This window comes from Eschscholzia californica, unplaced genomic scaffold (assembly GCF_041429995.1).
Source record: "Eschscholzia californica isolate CP2 unplaced genomic scaffold, dmEscCali1.0.p SCAF_2, whole genome shotgun sequence".
Lineage (NCBI taxonomy): Eukaryota > Viridiplantae > Streptophyta > Magnoliopsida > Ranunculales > Papaveraceae > Eschscholzia > Eschscholzia californica.
The window spans coordinates 60992763-61010224 of record NW_028238309.1 but is presented as its reverse complement, the minus strand read 5'-3'; the positions used below and the strand labels follow the sequence as shown (position 1 = coordinate 61010224).

Genomic DNA, 17462 nt, shown 5'->3' with positions numbered 1-17462 from the left:
ACCAAATTCGTATTAAAGTGGCCCCCCTTGGTCTGTAATTCTGGTTCCATCCCTGACCGCTATTAAGATTGTTCTTACTGTTGCACTTCCCAATAGGTAAAGTATTTAGCAGTCGGATGTTTTGGTTTTCGTGCGTGGAACGACGTGGCTTCATTTATCATGTTAGGCCTTCTATGTATGTCACCTTAACCTTGAGCAGACACCTTTAGGCCAAGCCATGGTTTAATCGATTTGGGTCCTTATTGGTCACCTGACTTCAAAAAGAGCACAAATGGCTTACTCCACGTAAGTTCTCTCTACTTCGATCTATATTTATGTGTTTCTTCTCTACGTGGATGACATTATTTTAACTAGGAGTAATAATGCAAATCTTGTTTCCACCTTACAACTCCCATCTCTGAGTGTTAGGGTCTGAGCCCTCTCGATTTCTTATCAGGCATTTAGGTGGTAAAGCGTTCTACATGTCCTCTCAAAAGAATGTTTGATAACTTCTGAAGAAGGCAAACTTATCCTACTGCAGACGAAGCTCCTCCGCCGTCTCTTGTGGCTAAAGAGCTTCTAAGATCAGTTGTGTTTGTTCGTTTCGATATAAGTATGGTAGGAGGTCTTCCATACCGCCTTCTGATTAGGCCTAATACCCAATCAACTACTGGGTTATGAGTAGTATTTCTTGATGCCATGGCGAACCTCTCCCGGCACCTAATTGAAGTCAGCCCAAACTTTGCCAAAACCTGACATTTATAATATTGAGCATAGTGTAAATAGTATTTATTCATATGACCAAATAAATTACGAGAGAGAAGTTATATTTTATGTTTCACATATTGTACAAATAATGAACAGTAAGTAGATTTTACAACAATTGTGATGCCTTGACAAGAGTATCAAAAAATTATCCACCACTACCATCTGAATCTAACAATATGCAACAAACTTCATATAGACATCTACATATATTCTGGGGAAAAGCAGCAATTTAGGGCTCACTCTGTTCTTACAATATCTAGAAACGCCGTTCGCCCACTCATAATGTGGGCAAACCTAAACCATAACTTCATTTTCTTTGTCCTAAAATTACAATCACTTCACATGGGTCCTTATGTTGTCTCGAAAACAGATAATCAATGGTACAGGTGCTTCCTTATACTTGTCACGATCATTGGTCACATCTGAAACTTCTCTTCCTTTTGATACGGTTTATGATCAATTAACGTGACCCATCAACCTAACTTGGATTATAGGCTCTATAGCTATGTTTGATCGAGTGATAAACTGAACAAATGAGATTTTCTGTGATAACAAAGACAATTTTCTAGATGGGAAATGCTACAATTACTTAGAATTTCCTAGATGACATGCTGATTCATTCAGGTAAAAGGAACGGTCCGGATCGTAGTCAAACTTTGAAAAACTGTCTTTTTAGAGAAAGTGAGTCAACGTGTCATCCTATAAGTAATCCTCTAAGTAATTGTAGCATCTCCCTTTCTGAATAGCCCATCACACTACCTGTTGAGTGTCATGATGTCATCTTTGGGTTGTATTAGTAGGACCTGAATCTTTCTTTGTTAAAGCTTCGAGCATAGATTGTGTAGTGATGAATTTTTCCCTCAGCAATAAGTTGTATTCGTACATATTTTGAAGATTCTTCCGGAGGTCCGAGATATCAGTCTCAGAATCAGCTTTAAACTCTGAAATTGAATTCAGCTAGGAAATTATAGTTGATACTTGATACAAACAATAGTTGTATTTGACAAGAAAATGCAATATGTTCAGAAGTCATGGTTTTAGGGCTGATAAATCCTGCATATATCCTTGTAACTATTCATTTCAGGTTTTGGACATAGCATCTTAGTTGAGACTTATTTATGGATGCTTTAAATGAACCTAAAATAGCTTATATCAGCCACAAACTGGTCGGAAATCCTAAGTCAACTTTCAGATCTGAATATGACAAAAAAAAAAATACCACCTTACTCGTAGCTAGTTGGCTCGGGCTATGGGGTCAGCCGAACGGCTCACTAGGGACAGCCTGAAATGAAGCATGCCCAAATGTGTCATAAGAGCAAAGCAAATGAAGCGAATCAAGGTCACACTGGGCAAACTCAGCCAATGATTATATCCGTTGGAGATTATTACTTTTTCCGCAGTGATTATATCCTTGCCCTAAAGTTCAAAGAATAGGAAGTTCAATGGTTTGGAGTGTCCTATAGAAAGTCCCAGCCTCTTTCTGTGGATACATCTATAACGACCAAATTTTTTAAATTCAACGTCAGAAAAGCGTGATAAGTGATACCTAGACCAGGTGGTGGTGGAAGGATTCTCTCATCTGCAAGAGTCCGACAGTTATTCTGCTTATAAGAACAATGTTCAACATTTACTGGAGCGCCTGATGATATGTTTTTCACTATCTCTCCACATGCTGTCTTTGGAACGACATTCTGTAAGGGAATGCAAAAGAAAAAGGATTTAGGTTTGGTTCCATGCTGCATTTTTTTACTAGGAAGAACCTTCTTATTTGTTTACTGAACAAATTTAAAGTGAAAAGTAAAGAAAATGTAGTTTTATCCATAAGAAAATCAGTGTGAAACTCAATATGTATGGTAATCGAAATGTATTTCCATCCAACAAAAGCAAAATTATTAAATAAGCACGTACCATCTCTGTAGATGAGTTAACCTTTTGATTAAGACTGATGGAATCCATTTTAATAGATGCTTTTCTTTTGTGCAAAGCTCCATTTCTGGGAAGAGTACGCACCGTCACACAGCCACAAATAACATCATCTCCGCTATTTATGTTATTATTATCAAGTATCCTACAACCCCATGTGTACATCACATATTTGCGCAACTGCAGAAAGAATGTAAGATAATGAAATGTTAGCATGTTACAGGTGAAAATCCGATAACAAAAGATTGAGATAGATGACAAATACCTTATCCCAATGTTGTTGAGCTTTCTTCCGATTTCTAATATTTTGCAATACGCTATCTTCATTTCGGAGCTTCTTAACTCTGTACTCACACTAACCCAACAAAGTAGAAGTAAATTTTTATTCAAAATTGAATTTATTGTCTCTTCTTGTCTTCGTATAACTGTACGATTTCCTATACCGATGAATGATTTATAAGAATGAGATCGTTATGAACTATTAAGGTGATCCTTGAAAAAATTGAATGGCCTAATAGTCATAATGTAGTGGACTCCACATAGTTCAACCAAGGTATGCTAAAGATAATTCTCCTGTTGTAAGAGATGATGCAGAGCATCAGCAGCAATGCTTTGAGAAATAAGAAAGAACGGCCAACCGAGAGATCGAACAGAGTGGGCAGACGGGAGAAAGAAGGATAAGATAGATTAAAACCATCTATTTTGAATGTTTAATGATGTTTCAAAGAAATTTAAGAACAAATTCTTCTTCAACTCTAATTCTACTTCTGTCCTAGCGTTCATGATTATGTTCTTTTGATTCACCCCTGATATTTTATATCTAACCAACATGATAAAATTTGGTTCTAAAAATGGACTAGAGTTGGTCGACGGGTTAATTTATAGTCAAAGCAGAAACTCTTTTTGAGTTTCTTCAAACCACGAAATAACACATTTGCCTTTTATCTCTTTCTGATGATGGCGGTGGTGGTGAGGCAGCACACGATGAGAAAACAAAAAACAGGTCAAGGTTTTTTTTTCCCACCAGAGGTGTAATGAAAGGAGATTGAGGGCGGGGGATTAAAATGGGGACCGTGGAATTCCCCGTAGTCATTATAAATAATCAATAATAAATATGGCATTCCTACCTTAAACAACATGTAGCACAAATATAGAAAAATCTGTAGACCTGCTTGAGCAAAAATGTAAAATTTAAGCCACACCAATAGCTGTAGTAGCATAAGAAACTTACTTGTATCAAGAGGTAAAAGAATATGGCAAAACTCATGACATAAAGACCACCAAGATCCGCAAAGAAGCTAACTGCATTGTTAAATAATGAAATATCAGTCAGTAGAGGGGATGAACGCGAATAAAATCCATAATTACTGAAGCAGATCAGATATGAACACCATGGATGCATACTAAACTAGAATTTCCTTTTCTCTAAAAGCACAATAAACTACACTTGTGATGATGTTCTTATATCCCATATTTACCAAATAGCAAATACCTTACCTATAATCATTTTGAGTCTTTTGACAAATGATATTCTTTTTTCTTGAAGAGTTAATATATAAGTTATTTTTTCCTTCAGATTTAGAAAAAGCATAGACATTATTTCACAACGGATGTGCAAATATAGAGGGAAGTGAGAACAACCAAATGCAAGTCACTTATTCACATTAATAGGGCTATAAATTACCCCCCTAATCAGTCAAGACATACTTGAATCTGAAAAACATTGGTTAGTTAAATTCCAACAAAAGTAGTATCTTCAAATGTCGTATAGTATTGATAATTGTCACATCGCATACTATTGTTTTCCTAGAGAATATATAAGTAATGTAAATATAACACAAAGTTTTCTCTGAGATAGGGAAAGAAAAGAGGCAGAGGATAGTGCTTGAAAGGAGCAAACCCAAAGACAATATAACATGGAGGAGACTTATTACCAGGTCCTGAAATAGTTTCTTCGTCAATTTCAACAATGTAAGCGGAGAGAAAGTTGATAAATAAAGTGGTGTTGATTAAGCCATCTCTAGAACTTTGAAGAGAGTTTTGGAGCTGATTTGCGTCAACAAAAGATGACCCCGGGACAAATTCATGGAAAAGAGGTTGAATGAGTTTTAAACCATGATGATTACGATATAGTCGAGGGAACAGATGAAACTTTAATATATTTATATCAGATCCTCGGAACGTAGCTGGGTTATCGTCCAGGTTGCTCCCATTCTTCAGTATGCCACTGACAAAACTCACATGCTTGTTGTCGATGTTCTTTGCTGTTAAGTTGAACTGATACCCAACAGCAGTAGCAGGATCACTTGGAAGATCAACGAACTGCCAAGAAATGTATAATTCATCTCGAATAAAACGGCAATTTCTGCACCTAAGTGTAATAGTTGGACCCAAGCTCGTATTCTGACAGGAATAGTTTCCAAATGCTTTCAAAGGAAATACTCTATAATCAATGGATCCTGGAGTTCCAGCCACTAAAGTACCAAGTCCACGTAAACTTGCGCAACTCATACTAGAAATAGTGGTAATATTGAATTCCATGTCATTGTTGAAGGAAAGAAGATCAGGTGCATTTGCTGCTCTCAAATTATGCACCTCGACAGATCTTTTTGAAATTGTTTGGTAGAGCAACCTGTAGAAGAATTGAACACATTTGAAAATTAACACAGTTGACAATGAAAGAATGACTACAAGCAATGTTCAAAGCAGTGCTGAAAGGTTTTAAACGTAGAAGGCATCAACACATTTAGGTGACAAAAAAACGTATCCAACACTTACGCAGCAAACAAACCAACGAAAAGCAACCAACTAGCAATGGAGAAAGCTCCACCCAACTCCGTTTTCCGCTTTGTCACAGCCTTGTGATCATCCTACTCAACAATTGTTTCACCAACAAACCTCAGTCAGCTCTGCTCAGTGATGATTCCAACAGAACAATTAACTTGAATTTGTAAAAGATGGTTGTTGTGTTCCTCAGGACGAGGAAAATATGATTCTATGAAATAAGAGAACAATCATGTTTGCATCTTTAATCAATATAACGCACTGGTCTTTTAGCTTTAATTGTGGCTCATGCCTTCATGCGTTTTCTTTGCTCCCAAAGTGGTCTTGGGACTATCACGCTCCAAAAGCTAGTTCATGAGGTAAGGCTTCCCCTCACACTTATAAAGTGACCACCCCCTCCCACAACCAATGTGATACTAACACCAACATTTTTTCCCTTCACACATTGAACCTAGAAGACTATATTTCCTTTACAATGGGATCTAAAAGGCTATGGTAGACCTAGGTTCTGATACCATTTGGAGGTGTGGGGAATTACTTGCCTCGGAAGTGCTCTTGAGGCTATCTCACCTCAGAAGCTATCTCAAGAGGTGAAGCTTTCTCTCACACTGATAAAGTGACCACCCCCTCTCACAACCAATGTGGGACTAACACCAATACTTTTTGCCTTCAGAATTTGACCTGGAAGACTATATTCCCTCTGCAATGGGACCTGAAAGGCTTTGGTAAACTTGGGGATTACTTGCCCCCAAGTGCTTTTGGGGCTATCTCGCCTCAAAAGCTAGCTCAAGAGGTGAAGTTTTCCCCACACTTACAAAGTGACCACCACCTCTACCACAACCAATGTGAGACAAACACCAACATTAACACCCAATTAAAGGTATAGAGGTTGCATAAGACTAACCCTATTCCATTACTTTATGTCGTGTAAAGAATATGAATTGCTAATACATTTGCAATGTGTTCTTTTAGCTTGTTCGACTCATTTGCAATTTAAACATTCAAATTGTGTCACTTGATTCTCTAACCATCTAATACCCTCAACTTTACAACAAACACCTAACCTAAATGCAGGTAGAAGCTCCAACAAGACCAAGTATGATATCAACTATGGCAGATTCAACTAAGGTATAGAGAAATAAATTCAAATAATCTGAACAAAATATGGGTAAATTCGAAATAGGAAAGTTATTAATTCTGCTGAAATTGAAATAATAATTTACTAAAACTGGAATTACATAAACAAATCAAACAAAGAGATAGAGTGAGAGAGTAAATCTAACCAGCCAATGTCGAGTAGCAAAACAGAAATCCAAACGACTAATCCACCATCTGATCTTAAACCAAATACTAGTTCCATCACCAAGCTTTTTAAACCTAACAAAGAAACAAAATAGAAGCCAAGATACAACCATAACAAGGGTAGCTTCAAGAAACACAGCTTCTGATTGAGTAAATTTCTTGATCGATTCAAATGCAAAAATTGTCTCAGGAAACGTAGCTGAGTACTCAACTCCAGAACTAATTGACCATTCATTGATTGATGATTCAAACAAAGAACAGTTATTACTTGATGATGATGATTTGAAATATCCAGGATTACAAGCACATAGACTTGAATTATATGTAAATGAATTTGATGGACATGATGATGCCATCAATTACTCAACTTCAAAGTTACAATGAAGAATAGAAAGTAGAGAGAGAAACAAGAAGAAGAAGTAGAGAGAGAGAGAGAGAGAGATGAATCAGATCTCAGTTGTGGTTTTGAAGTTTCTTTCTACCTTGTCTAAAAGAGAAGATTTGAGAAGAAAAGGAACCTTTTCTTTATTCTCTCTAGAGAGTTGAGTTGAAGAAGACTTGTAGGTGTAGCTTATTGAATGGGTCTAGATTATTCAACAACATTGTGATTTCTTTCACAAAGATTCTTCATTTGAGATGTAGTAGAAGCCAAACATCTAACTTCCATTATATCATGTGGACACATGTGCTGTCTGAGATTTCGGAAGCCCGTAGCAAGTTTTGAGAGTGTGACCAAGATATGCCTTTAATAAGTATATTGGAACTCTATACATTTTTTGGTTTCTTTATTGTGGGGTTTAAACGTGTTTATCACTATGCATTTGGACTCAAGTGATCTGATTGAGTGACTTAGAAATTAACTCAGATTTGAAGAAATACTAATTGGTCTTTGGTCGAATTTTCGATTTAGTGGTTTAACAAGCAACTCGGTTGGCTTGACGAAGTTAAGAACTTGGTTGGTTTCTTTCTTTTAGAAATAAAAAAATAATAGAACTAAAAGATCAAGATTCCTTGAGAAGATGAAGTAAGAGAATAAAAACTCCATCCTTCTTTATCTTTATTTTTGTGTGGTGGTGTGATAGTGATTGTGTTGATTGTGGTATGATGATAGAGGTGGTTGTAATGGGAGAAGTGTTGACATGTAGTACTAGTAATAGTGATTATGGTTGTGATAGTGGAGGTAAGGTGGTGTATGTTTAGCAGTAGTATTATTGTAGAGGTTGGGGAAGTGGTGGTTGTTTAGATATAGTGGTGATAGTGGTGAGTAATGGAGGTTTTGATAGTGGTCTACAAAAGAGTAGATAAGGAAGGACACAAGGTTTATATGGAGAAAAATAAAACTATAAAAGAAAGGGATAGCATTTGCTTTACAAAATAAGTAAAATAAAAGAAAATTACTTATTTTTGCCAACTAGGCCAAAATAAATACCACATATTTTACCAATTGAATTTTTTTTTTTTGTTAAAAGGACTGAGAGGATAAGCAGTTGGAGAGGTCTTGGAGGGAGTGCCATGAGCGCCTACGACGGTTTTACCTTCCCCATTTCGCTAATTTATCTGCTCGATCGTTGTTTTGTCTGGGGGTGTATGAGAAAATGATGTTGTTGAAGTTGTCTTTGAGGTTGGAGATGTTGTCTATATGTTTGACGGACTGTCGATGTATTGACGTGTTGTTGTTGTGAAGGTGACGAATCAAGTTATGGTTAATGCTTTCAATGTGTATGTGTTGGATTTTGAGTTCTCTTGCCCATTGTAAAGCATAAATGATCACCCGACATTCACATTCTTCTGCATTTTGACCCCTGGTTGTGTCTGTTATTGCTGCAATGGAATCCACTCGATCGTCGTGCATAATACAGCCTATACCCGCTGATTCCGACAGAGAGGTGAAGGAAGCATTGACATTTATTTTGAGGAACGGGGTTGTTGGCGGTTTCAAAGGAATTTGAATTGTTGTGGATGTGTCTGTAATTTTGGTATTCGTGCTAGTTGAGGTTCCATTGATTCTAGTGATTACCTGTATTGGTGATTGTTCCTGCGACGAAAAACATTTGTCACATCTCGCTTTCCATATAAATCATAAAAATTTCGCGTAAAGGCTAACTGTTTCCGCCGCTAGTTCTTTCCATTGGAGAATCCACTCTCTGAGGGTGGTGATATTATCTGTAATTATATTAAAGTGAAACTAGATAGGACGGGTATGACAACAGTGTAACAAAATATGGGTAACAGTTTCGGTGTTGTCACGGTACACACATTTGTAGAGGTTAACAATGTATTTACCTATTTTGTCTCTTACAGGTAAACTGTTCGTACAACATTTCTAATTTTCCATATGAATAGTTTGATTCTTGGAGTAGTAGTGATGTTCCAAATAAATTTCAATTCCATCGTGTCATAAATATAATTGTTGTTTCTCAGATGAAAATACATAGAGCTGACAGTAAAGTTACCTGACTTGGTTAACGTCCATTGTATAGTATCTTCCTTATGCACCTGTAGATTAATGCTAAGAATCGCATTGCCTATGTAACTATTAAAACATTGAGATATAATATTCATATTCCACTGGTTATTACTTATAAGTTGCGCCACTGTCGTTAATTGGCTATTTTTTGTGTTGCTAAGGGGAGGTGGGTGGTCCAGGATTCAGTAGTCATACCAAATACTCCAAAAAATGAGACTCGACACTTTGTCAAAATGTTTAGCTATATATTTCCAGAGCCAGGAGTAGTTGGGTTTAGTGGATCCGGGCTTAGACTCCTTGGGGGAATATTTAGCATTAAGAATTTTGGCCCAATGAGTTTCAAGGTATCTGAGGATACGCCAGACTATTTTACTGAGAAAAACTTCGTTATCAAGAGCGGGGAGCCTGAACCCTAAACCTCCCAATTTGCGGGACATGCAGATTGTAGACCAATTGATGGTGTCGATAGATCGGGTTTTCCCCCATTAAGATATACTACTCACTATTTTAAATATTTTTAATAAAAGATATACGAAGTCGGAGTCCCCTTCTTTTGTGACGTCTTTTTGACCTTGGAGCATGAAGCGAGTCTTTGCTCGCTTTGCCCCAGTATTGGTCCTATATGAACACAAGATCAAATTACATCGTGACGAGATTGAACACGACATTGTAACGACACCATATATACTTGAACCTTTAAAAACCATAGCAAGATCCTGAAAGACTATACTACACCGTTAAAGGTCATAACAAGACCTAAAAGCCTATATTGTCTAAAAAATGATAAAAGATTGTACATAAGTAGACATATTCCATACCAAAATATGAATCAATAGTGTATCAAGTGTGAAAAAGTTCATCAAGAGAGAGTTGACTTCTAAATGATTGTTGATTACGCGTATTCTAGAGTAGATTTTGACCTATAGCCTCTTTTATCATTACTGCATTGCACATATTTTCTTTATGCTATATATTCACGGAATGTTTACATCAGAGTGGTGAAAAAAAACATTTTATGAATTGAATATGTGAGATCTTGGATTCATAATACCACACATCTAACTTCACACTTAGAGGGGAATATTGAGAGTTAATGAGTATGTGGATTAAAGTTATTGATTGAATACTATTGTGCCCAAGCATTTCGTCTGATATGAAGTTGATGAACTAGCTTTGTTGGTGGCTTAATTCTGGCATCGGAGTTGTCAATCTTTAAAAACTTCGAATCATTTAGTTTCTAACCTCTCTAATATTTTGACAAGATGAAGACATTATGCAGACAAGAAGTGAAAGCAAAGTGAATACAACACGTTCGAACAGGTTTCACCTCCATCTCTGAACAAAGATTATTCTGAAAGTATGTAAGGAAACATCTTGAGAGGCGATAATGAAGAAGATCCAACTGAGAGACAAGTTCCTCTTAAACCCTCTTCGGAGTATGACTGCGATTACATCATTCATCATGACAACACTAATAATCTCCTTACAAATTAGAGAGATATAAGAAATAACTAAATTATTAACGATGAGGCAAATATGAAAAATCTTCTTGTTGCTCCAAAAACATCTCGAATCACTCCTCAAAACAAAAACACTTTGAATGTCCATATAGTCCACATCGCTCGAGAGAGGGTTGAGAGTCTAGTTGTAGATGGACTCCCGAGTTTAGTAAGTGACAAGAAAACAAAATTTTGTACCTATGGACTGTTGGAATCGGAGCCAATTTTGGCTCGACCCGACTCGTCAAACTCAGAAACCGAATGCGCCATTGCGTTCGTCTCGTCGAGCTCTTAAATTTAGAGCAAAGAATTACTCGAATCCGATTCCGGATGAATGAGAAATTCGAGTTTGAAGTTTGGGTGAAAAAACGGTTAAGTCAGGGTCTGAAACGTCAAACGGGACAAGTTAGATCAGGGGTCGTTTGAGCGAATACCACGCGCATCCAAATCTGTGGGCACATTTCGGTATTGATCTGACGGTGGGCGTTCCACCCGAGATTTCCACCCAGATCCGACGCCCCAGATTATAACCGACTTCAACAATCAGTTATACTTCATGTTTGGTCCCTAATTCCGAACAGATATGTCTTTTAACCCAACAGACACTATGCATCCATTCAACTCCTATATAAACCAACCAAACCCACTCCATTTTCATTCAATTCATTATCTTCTCTTCTTCTCTTCTCTCCTAACAATTAGAAGTTCTGGTTTGCCTAGAATATCTAATTAAGGGAGTAATTCTAGAAGTTCTGGTTAGACTAGAATATCTAGAAAAGGAAGAAAGAAGTTTTTCATAGGTCGTCTAGAATATCAATTCAATTCATTCTCTTCTTCTCTTCCCTTCTAACAATTAGAGGTTCTGGTTAGCCTAGAATATCTAATTAAAGAAGTATTTTCTAGAGGTTCTGGATAGACTAGAATATCTAGAAAAGGAAGAAAGAAGCCTCGAGTGAAATCTGAATTTCCGAAGCATCTAGAAGATCATCCGCATTAGTCAAAGAGCTCATAATACTGACAAAGGTTCGTCCGCTTTCAGAATATAGAAGTACCATCTTAAAATTCTGAAAGGTTAGTCGTTGTATCCCGAAGGCATTCACCCTAACGTTTGGTACTGTTACGGGGGTGTAAAATGTCTTAAGGAAAGAGAATTTATTCTTGCCTCGACTACATTAACACCTATCTCGGTTAGTCCGAAAGAAGGAATATTGATTAATCATTATTCCTTATTAGTTTATCTCTCTATAAGTTAGAGAAAGGAAGCTCTGTCTAAATTAAGCCAAGACAGAGAGAAATCGACTTATCGATTAATAACCGGAGAACAACAATCTTAAGACATTTTATAACAATTATTTCTCTGGTTATAAGATATTGATCTGGATTATTTTCTGTGTGTTTCAGAAGAAAAAAATGGCAAGAACAAGAACAACCCTACGGGTTCTTCAGCCTAACACCACATACGTGGAAAACCCAGAGATGTTCAAGGGAACTGACTTCGCTCTGAAGCGGAAGCGTCCATCTCAAAACAGAGGCAAGTCGAGGAAAAGGCAAAGGCCTGTCGAATGCTACAAATGTAGAAAGCGAGGCCACCTAGCCAAAGATTGTCACTCCACATATGACAGTCAAGGGGAAAAAGCCGATAACAAAGCTTCATTAGCAAAAGACACCGAAAATCGGAATCACCGTCTAATGATTACTGAATTCGAAAAGGCGTTTGATATACTTCATAAGATGAACCTCTGTGCTGAGGCACATGAAGATAACCTGGTTAACAACCAGAGATGGTGGGTCGATTCTAAGACAAATCATCACGTTTGTAGTGACAAAAGCCTATTCTCTTCCTATACAGAGGTAGCCGAAGGAGAAACCTTATTCAAGGAAAACGGCTCGATCACCCAAGTCAAAGGAAGGGGAAAGATCGTGTTAAAATTCACTTCCGAAATAGAGGTGACTTTGACCGATGTACTCCATGCTCCAGACAATCAAAAGAACTTGATTTCTGGTTCCCTTTTAAGTGAGAACGGGTTCAGACTAATCTTTCTGTCAGATATCGTTAACATATTTAAGAAAATGATGTATATTGGAAAGGGCCACTTATGTGGGGGGTTATTTCAATTAAATGTTACCCATGTAATGCCGAAGGCACCTATTATTAATAAAATTAATAATTATGCGTATATTGTTGAGTCCTCCAATATTTGTCACGAAAGATTAGGACATGTGAATAATAAGTCATTAAAGAAATTAATGAGCTTGAAGTTAAATTCCGAAACTCGAAATTTACTCAAGACGTACATGTCAAACATGTGTATAGTCAAAAATGACTAAAACGTTGTTCAAAGTCTTTAGACTTAATTCACAATGAACCCTATAACCTAAGAACGGTTCAAACATAAGGTAGAAAAAGGTAATTCATTATCTTTATCAATGACTCCACTTGTTTCTGTTATATTACTTACTAAAGTGTAAGGATGAAGCAATCGAAAAGTTCGAGCTTTATAAAGTCAAAGTAGAAACTCAACTTTGTAAAAAGATTGAGGCTTTGAGAAACGACTGAGATGGAGATTATGAATCTCCTTTCGCCGAGATATACGCCAAGAATGGCATAGTTCATCAAACGGCGACTCTTTTGGTATAATGAAAGCACAGAACATTAGAAGGGATAAAACTCGATCAGTGGAGATTAAAAATCGATGATCAATCTAATCTCGATGAATTTTGTGAAATATTTCACTAAAACTTTACTACTAGCCAAGAACAGAAATAAGGTTCAACCCATGGTGACCATGAATATCTTGTCAGAGACATCGAAAAACTAAACGACACCTTGACCACCAAGTATCGACATAAATACTGGGTGTGAAACCGTCTATTGAGAATACAGAGAGCGATCAATAATGAATACATGATCCTAACGGTTAAATTCGATGACGAATCAAAGAAGACAACCACATAAGTAATCGAAGAAGTGTGTCAAGGCAAATGTCAAAACCTAAACGGTTAGACAAGGTCGATGACAGAATGTTCTCGTTATACAAATAGTTACGAGACGATGAACTGTCCCAAAGAAATCATCGGTCTGAGATAATGAAAATTCCGTGAAGCATTCTCGAATACTAAGTTTACGAAGAATGCAAAATTCGAGAAAGTAAGTTATTTCGAATAACATATTCAGGCGGTAAATACTTTTCTAGAAGGTCCTTAGGCCTGTCTAAGAATTACAAGGAATCCTCAGATGTGTTAAAAGGACCTTGGCTGAAAGATCTCAAAATCAGGAGTTATTATAAATAAATCCTTAAGTCTTTGTAAGGAGGTCCCTAGTTCTGTATCATTACAGAATAGTCCTTATAAATCCTCATGGCAACCTAATCTTCTTGGATAGACAAGAGAATTAAGGTTGATAAAACGTAAAGTTGAATATTACATCATTCGGTCTAGACGTGACTCGAATAATAAATTCAAGGGTCTTGATAAGATTTTCGATTCAAGAGTATGAACGAAATCTAAAGACGATAAAGGACAAAATAGGGAATGATAACTTTGATGATCATGCGATAGTCTATCAAGGGAGTATATATGATTAAGACATATAACTTAAGATAGAATTAAAAGAGAAACTCACCTTGTGTTATATCTCAAGGTTCTAATGATCATAAATCATCATAGAACAAAACTAAACACACTACACTAAAGAAATTGTGTACGAAAATAGTTTTGTCAAAAAGGAGAATCCAATGGTTACCCTAGAACTGTGGGGGCAGATATTATTGCATATCTGAACGGTACCCTATATGGAATAGTATAAGATTCCACCCAAGTTGACGAATAAGAGAAAATACTCTTAAAATATGGGGGGACCCGAGAAGGAACCGAAAAGCCAAGTATAAAGAAAATAAAATGGCATATAGAACTCCAAATTCTCCTGAAAATATAACGTCATAATGACGTAAAAAGAGGGAAATTATAGAGTACCTCGGAAACCAGATTTAACCAATAAGAGTGTTTGGTCAATAAGGTTTCATTGAGTTAAGAACTATGGTTATATTCACTAAGTTGTGACAAGAGTCGGAAATCAAGTGTGTGAATATAAGTAATGACGTGAATGTCCAATTCACTCAACTAATCTGGAAAAATACAAATGGAAAGAACTTCTCTTCCTAATCCTAAACTAAGTAACGAGATTCAACCATGAATCATCTGTTCAAAAGAACAGACAATACTAGTTAGGAATAATAAGAAAGTGTTTAAAAAGATATGATGCTTTTCCAGATTGAATCGTTACTCATGATTGATAATCTAAAGTGCATGGTTAAACAGAGAATGGTAGAATAACCACTCAAAAACCACGATAAGCATAAATACTTGAATTTGAACAAATTCAAGAAAGAGTTATCAGAGTAACAAATAGTTCTTAGGTATCTGAGCAGACTCGTATTAATGTTTGTACATGTCATAAAAGAAAATGAAGATATGTGGACAACACTCGAATCTCAGATACAAAACAGTGGATATGACAAACCACTAAGGGCTACGATATCACAAAATCCTCAGAGGCAGACGTGCATAGCTGGATCAACAATGTAATCCTAAAGGCCTTGATGGATACATTGCTTTGGAGAAAGCAAAGGAAGTAGGTGAACTTCCTGGAGGATATTTGTTTGTGATTGAAGCCAGTGCACGCAATAAACCTGAGTAGTTGTTGCGTAGGCACTAATACGGTAAGTCTAGAGAATTCTAAATAAAATAGACTAGCACCGTAAAGCAATTGCTCTCAAGGAATGCATAAATTAAAATTATGCTCAATCCTAAGTTACCTGGCGGATCCGTAAAGAACAAGGGTGAACAAGAGAGTTGAAATTGCATCATCAAGGGGAATGTGGCAAAAACGCCTAAAGTAAATGAGTAAAGGCATGGTGAAACCCTACCTAGATGACTGGAGATCCCACGATCTAGGTTCAAAGGGCAACTGAAGCTATATCCTGACTCGACAGTAACACTGTAAGAGATTTCTATCTCTTACCCATTCCTAGGATGACAACAGTGTTACCTGCATTGAGAGGTTAAGCATTAAGCTTTTAATGAATCCGAAAACTTAGAACTTGATTCTAACGTGAGGTATAGCAGGATACCTTATTACGGATAACCTATATGTGTGTGAATTGATGCCGGTTCTATGGGAAGGTCGTCTAGGCCGACTTCTCTAAAGCACACACGAAATCGGGAATGTTCAGGGCCGAAATGAACACAACCGAGAACCTAAGTCGGTAAGGGATTAGCTGTGTGATAGCTATTCAGGTTTACAATTTCCAGGACTCAGTTCAAGACGATAAGTTCACTGCCGTCCTTGTAGACCTTGTAGTTATTCACTAGGAAAGGTTCAAAGTCGAAAGACTACCTTCTTCCGATGCAGCGAAGTTCCGCATATGAGCTCTTTTAGTATCAGTATGTCAGTATAGTATGTTTGTATATAGTAAACCTCGAATTTTCATTCATGTGGGGGATTGTTGGAATCGGAGCCAATTTTGGCTCGACCCGACTCGTCAAACTCAGAAACCGAACGCGCCATTGCGTTCGTCTCGTCGAGCTCTTAAATTTAGAGCAAAGAATTACTCGAATCCGATTCCGGATGAATGAGAAATTCGAGTTTGAAGTTTGGGTGAAAAAACGGTTAAGTCAGGGTCTGAAACGTCAAACGGGACAAGTTAGATCAGGGGTCGTTTGAGCGAATACCACGCGCATCCAAATCTGTGGGCACATTTCGGTATTGATCTGACGGTGGGCGTTCCACCCGAGATTTCCACCCAGATCCGACGCCCCAGATTATAACCGACTTCAACAATCAGTTATACTTCATGTTTGGTCCCTAATTCCGAACATATATGTCTTTTAACCCAACAGACACTATGCATCCATTCAACTCCTATATAAACCAACCAAACCCACTCCATTTTCATTCAATTCATTATCTTCTCTTCTTCTCTTCTCTCCTAACAATTAGAAGTTCTGGTTTGCCTAGAATATCTAATTAAGGGAGTAATTCTAGAAGTTCTGGTTAGACTAGAATATCTAGAAAAGGAAGAAAGAAGTTTTTCATAGGTCGTCTAGAATATCAATTCAATTCATTCTCTTCTTCTCTTCCCTTCTAACAATTAGAGGTTCTGGTTAGCCTAGAATATCTAATTAAAGAAGTATTTTCTAGAGGTTCTGGATAGACTAGAATATCTAGAAAAGGAAGAAAGAAGCCTCGAGTGAAATCTGAATTTCCGAAGCATCTAGAAGATCATCCGCATTAGTCAAAGAGCTCATAATACTGACAAAGGTTCGTCCGCTTTCAGAATATAGAAGTACCATCTTAAAATTCTGAAAGGTTAGTCGTTGTATCCCGAAGGTATTCACCCTAACGTTTGGTACTGTTACGGGGTGTAAAATGTCTTAAGGAAAGAGAATTTATTCTTGCCTCGACTACATTAACACCTATCTCGGTTAGTCCGAAAGAAGGAATATTGATTAATCATTATTCCTTATTAGTTTATCTCTCTATAAGTTAGAGAAAGGAAACTCTGTCTAAATTAAGCCAAGACAGAGAGAAATCGACTTATCGATTAATAACCGGAGAACAACATGGACTTGGATATGGGTGTAAACAATATTGATAATGATTAAAGCTTATGACGGTATTAATGCTTAAGAGTCAAGGGTGGGGGATAATTTGATCAAAACTTCCTATAAAATTGTTGTTG

At 37.0% G+C, this 17462-nt stretch overlaps 1 protein-coding gene across 2 annotated transcripts; it reads right to left on the bottom strand.

Moving 5' to 3' along the window:
- Positions 1-753: 753 nt before the first annotated feature.
- Positions 754-8009, bottom strand: LOC147559880 (uncharacterized). 2 transcript variants are annotated; one of them, XM_086661847.1, is made up of 9 exons: positions 6738-8009; positions 5449-5540; positions 4605-5302; positions 3902-3972; positions 2936-3025; positions 2656-2850; positions 2294-2438; positions 1507-1688; positions 754-1250 (listed from the first exon to the last, which is right to left on the bottom strand). In XM_086661847.1, the coding sequence occupies exons 1-8, from the start codon at positions 7110-7112 to the stop codon at positions 1525-1527; spliced, it is 1830 nt and encodes a 609-aa protein (XP_086517973.1). In that variant the 5' UTR covers positions 7113-8009; the 3' UTR covers positions 754-1250; positions 1507-1524. The 2 variants fall into 2 exon arrangements, with proteins under 2 accessions (XP_086517973.1, XP_086517972.1); XM_086661846.1 differs by having other exon boundaries at positions 754-1688.
- Between the last annotated feature and the right edge of the window lie 9453 nt (positions 8010-17462).

Coding starts and splice junctions, on each gene's coding strand:
- LOC147559880 (XM_086661846.1), bottom strand. CDS start 7,112: ATGGCATCATCATGTCCATCAAATTCATTTACATATAATTCAAGTCTA. Junction 5,303..5,448: donor TTCGTTGGTTTGTTTGCTGC/GTAAGTGTTGGA, acceptor ATTCTTCTACAG/GTTGCTCTACCAAACAATTT. Junction 1,689..2,293: donor TCCACCACCACCTGGTCTAG/GTATCACTTATC, acceptor ATTCAATTTCAG/AGTTTAAAGCTGATTCTGAG.